General features: G+C 36.1%; 1 protein-coding gene across 1 annotated transcript; it reads right to left on the bottom strand.

Moving 5' to 3' along the window:
- On the bottom strand, positions 1–2,513 carry LOC18431877 (uncharacterized). The gene is made up of 4 exons (XM_006841997.4): positions 2,403–2,513; positions 1,339–2,012; positions 383–555; positions 1–261 (listed from the first exon to the last, which is right to left on the bottom strand). Exons 2-4 carry the CDS (start codon positions 1,984–1,986, stop codon positions 135–137), a joined length of 948 nt encoding a protein of 315 aa, XP_006842060.1. The 5' UTR covers positions 1,987–2,012; positions 2,403–2,513; the 3' UTR covers positions 1–134.
- Positions 2,514–7,869: the final 5,356 nt, after the last annotated feature.

Genomic DNA, 7,869 nt, shown 5'->3' with positions numbered 1-7,869 from the left:
TTTGCCAAAATAAACAAGCAAGACTGTTATTAATAATTCCCCGAAAATTTACAGTCAGATATTTTCCTAACCTTCATCAAACTCGTTTTTACATCCTGCTACTCTCTCTCTCTCTCTCTCTCTCTCTCCAGAGATCATGATGCGGCTGCAAGAGGTGCAGAAATGGGATGAAAGTGAGGGGTTGGTGCCATTGCCTCTTCTTCCTCTTCATCGTCCATACCGGATGACCATAGGAAATGAGCATAAGACGCAGACACAAAACTGCAACAATACAATCCACAAAAATGTAAGAAACCATCAAAATATAACAAGTTCAGAAGTGAATACAGCATGAGAAGATTGAGAGAGAACAATGAAAATGAAGAGGACATAGTAATATTACCAGTCATCAGGAGCAGCTTTCACAGCTCGATCGAAATATGCATCTGCTCTCTGAGCGTCCTTCTTTGTTTCCCAAAGAAGAGAGGCATAGAGAGACAGAACATCTCCATCTCCGGGATTTGCCAGAATTGCCCTCCCATAATACTCTTCTGCTTTAACAGTGTCCTGTCGAACCTACACCAAGAAATCCCAATTCGAAATCAATACTAAAACTTCAAATTCATCTGTGATAAACCCAATTCAATTCATTAACGAAACTTCAAATTCATCTGTAATAAATCCAATACAATATTGAGAACAAAACTTTCAAATTCATCTTTGACAGAACAATTCAACTCAACTACAGAACTTCAAATTCATCTGTGACATAAAACACAATCTGGAAGCAACGACAAACTTAAAGTTCACCTATGATGAGTTTGTCTAATAAACTATTAAATATTCATCAAATGAGAGCTCCCAATCTTTTGTATCCTGTTCACTCAATACACAAATCAGCTTTTAAACACTAAAAACCTGGCATGTTCACTCAAATTGCCGCTCAAGATAACGTCACCCCCTCTGTTTCTCTCAAACTTGTGAACCTATAACACATACTTCATGCTGAGAAAAGCTCCTTTTCATAAGAAAAATGACAACAGTTTGAATCCCAAGATGCTTTTTAAGCAATAAAAGTACTCAAATTTCTTCTTCAAATACCCTCAAACCCATATCGGTTCTACCTTAGCAATTTGACAAACATAATTTCACACCAACACAAAACAAAAAGCATACTAGTAGAGATGACTCTAATTGTATTTCTCAAAATAAAGACACAACTTGTTAATTCTTTTTCAATCCGATCTATCGTTTTTTTAGTATGCAAACTATTGTTCTTTTCCCCCAGAATTTATGGATAACTAAGAGAACATATGACAAAAGAACAAGGCATGGCAAGAAGTAAGGATCATTCATTACCTCATGCAAAAACTTTGCATAATTCCTGAGAAGAAGTGAATTGTTAGGATCAGCCTCAATCACCTTCTTGTAATAAGCTTCAGCTCTATCATTCTTATTATTATTCGAGTCTGGCCCCTCTATCTCATCTCCTCCAGAGCCATTTCCCCCACAAAACTTTCCTGAATCCCCATTTCCCAAACCCCCACCGCACTCAACGTTGCAATAACCCGAACCCACCATCAAACCCATGGCGGAATCCTGACACTCCATCTCCGCCACCATTGGCTCATCCAGACCGGAGCTCCACAAAATCCTCTTTAATGGCGACTCCGAACCCTTCTCTTCCTCTTCGACAGGCGAAGGGGAAAGGCCCCTCCTAAATGACAATGAAGATGATGATGACAGTGTTTGTCTCCCCTTTACAACGAGATCATTCTCAGAAGAAGCTCTGTTCATTCTCGGCGGCCTGTTTCCCTCCATGGGTAAATGGAAATGGAGGTCATCTGATGGCGAAGAACAAGAGGAAGAAGAGAGGCAAATTGGTGAGATGAATTGGTGGTTTGGCCTCGATTTTTGAAATGGACAGACGAGTTCGGTCTCCAATGATTCCTTTGAGACTGGAACCCATGAGTTCAGTATTGGGGTGGAAGAGCTTCGAAGAAGCATGGTAATGGCTACTGGTTTGACAAATCCTGTGTAAAACAAAAGAAAAGCCTCTAAATTACTTGATGGGGTCTAAATTTGCAGAGATTAATTCAAGAAAATCAACCAAAAACTTCACAAAAACCAAATAATTTGCAATGATTGATTCGATATATCAACCAAACACAAACAAATTTTTAAAAAATAGTACAAAAAAATAAAAAAACGCATGGGAATAAAATTGAGCAGCAGAGATTAATCATCTGAAATAAAGTGGAAGAGATAAATAATCAATAAATCCCAACAATTAGTTCACAGTGTCTTATACTTATTTGCATGAATTTCTCCATTTCTCACGATGGAAATGAAAAACTTAAATCTTGCAGGCTAATATATTCACAGATTGATTAAAACACGAAAAATAAGGAGATCAAAATTACCTGTTATCTCAGATCTTCACACCGTGAGTCCGTGAATAAATTAGTGTTGAAAAAGGTTAGAGAGAGAGAGAGAGAGGAGAGAGAAACCAGGAACCAATCACACTGTGAAGCAATGACAGTAAGATCCCGAAGCCATTTTATAAGGGGGGGGGGGGGGGGGGGAGCAAATGAAGAGTCCAAAAACATGTAGAGAGAGAGAGAGAGAGCGTGGAAGAGGAGAGAGAGAGAGAGAGAGAACTACGATGAGAGAGAAAGAAAGAGGAGCGCAGTTTACTAAGATGAGAGAGAAAGAGGAGAGAGAAAGTCACTTGCGTGGAGATTTTTGCATGGGCTTCTCATGGCGTGACGCACCTAACCCTAGAGCGAGTATCAGCCGTCGGATCTTCCCTAGATGCGCACATTCGCCCCAAAAACGACGGGACCCACAAGAGACTCAACGAGCGGTTGACTGATTCGAATGTAGACCCCACGGTTCTAAATCGGACGGTCTATGAATCCCTACGGCACGTGATTGTGGCTACATGGAGGCCCATTGTGCCACGTGACCATTGGGACCCATGGTCGTCCTTGATAGAGACACGTGTCGGGTAGAAACAATCACCGGTTTTCTGGAAAACCAGGAGTGGTTTTGTTTTTCAGCGGTTTTCTTAGGAGGATACTTTTCGTTTGCGAAAGCGAAATTGGGGTGGGATTTGAGGTTATTATCGAGAGAGTCCTCTTTCTTGTGGCTGTACGGCGCCCGGCACGTCTCTTTCCAAACAGCTTCGATATTTTGGTTGACCATTCTACCCCCTAATTTTTGGCAATGATTTTCCAAAATAAAAAAAACAATTATAATTATTTTCCATGGCAGAGGAAATTACAAGTGAGAAGGTCAATCACGTGTTTCAACTTCAAGATTTGCGATCTGTGGAACCCATATGGAATCAAATATAATTCTCATGCCCCATCCACCTCAAATCGCCTACTTATCTTCACCTATTCTCTTTTTTTTTTTTTTTTATACTTTCTTAAAATAAAGTTTATTAATTAAATTTTAATATATAGTAGATGAATTATTTAATAATTTTTCCTTTAAAACTATTCCAAAACTCTACACCATATGTTATTCTAAAATTAAATCGAAAGACTAGAGTGTCAAATTGTTAATCTCTCGATGGTGATTTTATAAATTGTCCTCTTTTTTTTTTTCTTTTTTTAACCGATTCTTTGATGTCTAACTCACTGATCCGTATCGCCGATCCAGATGGAATTTGTGGAAGGCCAGTTCCCCTTGATCAGATTTTTGAAAGGTGGGATTTGATAATTTGGTTCTCTAATGGCATTGGCACAGTGTTATCAAAGAACCCTGGGGTTGATTATTTGCAAATTGAGAGAAAATAGCATGATCCGTTTAAGAAGATAATTACAGAAAAATTAAGATATTTTTTTACAACTCATCGATTCATTCACGAGCAATGATTTCATTATCCATCTTCAAAAGGAAACATATATAATGAGATCGTATATTTGTCATACAAGAAGGTTACAATTATTAATCAACGTTGGATGTGAAATCAGGTAGTTGAAGATGTATCATTGATTGGACACAATTTCCAAAATAAAATTTCACGAATGTTGTGACATATTTCAATCTATTGGATTCCATATCCAACGGCTCAAAATAACTGTGATCTCCTTGTACCAAAAAAATAATAATCTCATACTATACAATCCTAAAGTATATTAAGACTCCCTCGATAAATATCTTTAAAACAAAGATATTATCTCAAATCCTAACTTAGACACTTGAGAGTCCTAAGTGAACCACAAAAGTGTCTTTAAATGCTGGAAAGACCTTAATAAGTCCTCGAAGTTTTTACTCTAATTAGGACCAAGAAGTAGGTCTCTCGGATCTATGATAAATATTGAATTAGGCCATAGAATTCATGACAATTAAAAGTGGTTTTTAATCTTAAAAAATATGACATTTATGGAAGAGTTATTGGATTTATTTATTTATTTTAACCAATGCTTGTTCTACCCAATCAGGTAAAGGACTTAGACTTGAAGTAATTCAAGTTGGGTGTTTCAATTAAGAAGGGAGCTCTCAATATATCTTCACACACACACATATATATATATATATATATATATATATATATATATATATATATATATATTTTACTAGTATGAAATTTTTATCTAGTAGCTAAAAGTGAGTCAATAATATCGTGTTAGACAAATATAGTCAGCATTAGCTTATGATGCTATTGTTTGTTCATTGGTAACTGTCTGATCAAGATCAAATTGCAAGACATGTAGACAAAATTCCTATAACTTTACATCTCTCATTCTCACATTCACGATTTTACTGGGCAACTTAATTAAAATTCCAAAACCATGGCAAAAGTCATGCCTCTAAATTTTTCTGTTCTATGATATATTTCATTCTTTATTATCACTCCCACCCGTATCACCATCATCATTGTCGTCGTCATCATCATCATCGTCATCATCATCGTCATCATCATCATTATTATTATTATAGGAATAGCCTCAAGGCTAGATGCTCAAGGCAGCAATACGTCACAATATAATATCTTGAATTCTATTTTTAAGAATAGGGGAACCTTTCTTGGCTGAAATACCAAATAATAATAATAATAATAATAATAATAATAATAATAATAATAATAATAATAAGAGTAATGATCTTATAGGACCTTCTCCCTTTCATGTGTGTAAAACTTCAAATGATCACTATTAACGTTGGCATGGATTTTTTAAAAAGTTATCACATGGGTACGAGACTTGATTTTTTTTATAGATATGTGTCAAATTTAATGGTGATCTTTTGGAGTTCTAGACACATGAGTGGGGGAGGATCCTATAGGATTATTTTTCTAATAATAATAATAATAATAATAATAAATAAGATAAATGATCCTATAAAACCCTCTCCCACCTATGTGTGTAAGACCCCAAAAGATCACTATTAAATTTGTCACAGATTTATAAAAAAATCAAGTCCCATACCCATGTGATAATTTTTTTAGAAATCCGTACCAACTTTAATAATAATCATTTTTAGTTTTACTCATATGAATGTAAGAAGGTCCTATAAGATCATTATTCTAATAATAATAATAATTATTATTATTATTATTATTATGGTTGTCGTTGTTGTGGTTAATTGACTCATGTGGGTTGGCTTTGAAATTCTTAATGTAATGAGTCCAAAGTGGTGAAATTTCTTGTGGTCTTCCGCCGGATACTTGAGATCCGCAGGCTTACTATTGAATTATAATGTCAATTTTTTTAGACAGCAACATTAGTGATAATAATAATATTGTTGTTATGATTAGTAGAGGCTCATATCATACTTGTATCCAAACAGCACCACCACCAAGTAAAGTGAGGAGATTTTTATGCATAAAGTGTAAGCGCAAGGATGGGACGCTCGAACCTTAAAAGCGACATAACATGAATAGAATCAAAGGTTGGAGATTAATTCGTTTTAATTAAAAGAATAAATAAAACTTTACAACGTCTCACTCCTTTGGCCTATTGTGGGATGAAATGCATGCACTCCCACACCCATACGATCACCTGCTCTGCTGCTGCACACAAATATACCGCTTTCAGCGAGAGAGAGAGAGAGAGAGAGGTGGGTGGTTTGCCATTGCATTTTAGAGAGAGAGAGGTGGGTGGTTTGCAATCGCATTTTAGAGAGAGAGAGGTGGGTGGAAAACCATTGCATTTTAGAGGGAGAGAGTGAGAGTGTTCTTGCTTTTTCCTTCTTTTTTTTTTTGAAAATTTTCACTCTTTAATCACAGACACAGATAGAGGTGGGATGGGATGGTTTTCTATTCCATTTCTTTGTTTGTGGAGAGAGAGAGAGTGTGGCCAGATAGTTTTTGAACTTTTCCCGGAAAAGTTTGTATGAGGTTGAGGTTCTAAACAATCGCACTAAGGCACACCTCAAAAATTCACTAGAAGGAGTTGTTTCAATGTCAAAAATCCCTCAAATCCGATCATCTCAATCTTGAGATAATGGAAGTGAAAAAAAAAAAAGACTTCAAATCTCGAATTTAGTGTTTTTTGTAATGCATTATCTAAATCATCGATTTTCAATATTTTCAAGTATTCGTAGATCTACTTGATCTACGCTATTTTTGAAGCTTTAGATTTTATAATTAGAGATGGAAATATATTTTCAGGCGATCGTAAAGTTTTTTGTTCTACAACATCTTTTAACATTATTTAAAGGTGCGCCTTACTGTGATTGTTTTGGGCCTCAACCTTATACAAATTACACCTTTTAATAATTAATAAAGTCTGATTTTATATAGCTGATTTATATGGGAAAGGTTTCTATACTTCCTCTACAACCAGCCGTCCAATTTTGATCAAGAGAGCTACTTACCATTTGATCTTAGATTCGATGTCTCAAAGTATTTTATTTTTATACAAATTGTATGAATATGAAATTTCGTACCAGTCATATTTTCATTGGGGCACACCTATAAAAAATATTAAAAATAAATTTCGATAAAATATAATGACCAAAATACCCCTTGAATCTTTCAAAAGTATTTTGGTCATTTTATTTTATTGGAAATATTTTTTTAACATTTTTCGCTAGTACGAGTTTAATAGAGGATTGGACATCAAAAATTTGGTGCCAAAATAGTTGATAGAAATAAATGAAAAATAAAATAATGTAGAGCCGTGACATTGTGATTGGGGCATTTTTAGCCCTCCATTCAGAATGAACGGTTGGATAAGGAGAAATATATCAAAAATAATTTATAATAAAAAAATAAAAAATAAAATAATGTAGAGACGTGACATTGTGATTGGGGCATTCTTAGCTCTCCCTTCAGAATGAACGGTTGGATAAGGAGAAATGTGTAAGTTTTACGTTGAAGGGAAAGCATAAAAAGCTTGGTCGATTTATATACAGTTGGAGGGCTGTTTCGGCACGTTTTAATCGATAAAAGTCCTCAAACTAAAAATCAGGCGGTAGTGCTGCCATTTTCATTTCAGAGGCCACGCCACATGCTATTCCAACTAGGGCTGACAATAGGTCCGGAGGGCCGGCCCGTAAAAACTAGGGTCTTCATTGCCAAAATGTGGCCCTCAAGCTGAGTTAGGCTTGGGCCACCACAGCCCGTGAGGGGCTTGGGCCACTGCTGACCTGGCTTGAGCTGGCACTAGAAGGACCAGGAGTGGGTCCGGCCTAGGGCCTGCCCATTGCCAAACCTACTCCAGTTGTCATTAACCAAAAAATGGATAGTTGCGATTTATTTTTCCAAATGTAGGGTTCATATTCAAGAGAAAAGACAATGGCTTCTTAAGATGAAGGAGCCATGCGATAATCACCATCCAGTCGATGATGATGAGTTAGAGGTCAGTTCCAATTCTTATCTTGGTGGAACCCTGTACTTGATCACCAGTTATACTATTCCCACAGGTTTTAATA

Source organism: Amborella trichopoda, chromosome 5 (assembly GCF_054954075.1).
Source record: "Amborella trichopoda isolate Santa Cruz 75 chromosome 5, AtrichopodaSantaCruz75HAP2 v2.0, whole genome shotgun sequence".
Classification (NCBI taxonomy): Eukaryota; Viridiplantae; Streptophyta; class Magnoliopsida; order Amborellales; family Amborellaceae; genus Amborella; species Amborella trichopoda.
The sequence above is the reverse complement of the archived record's forward strand: the minus strand, read 5'-3'. Positions and strand labels throughout refer to the sequence as shown.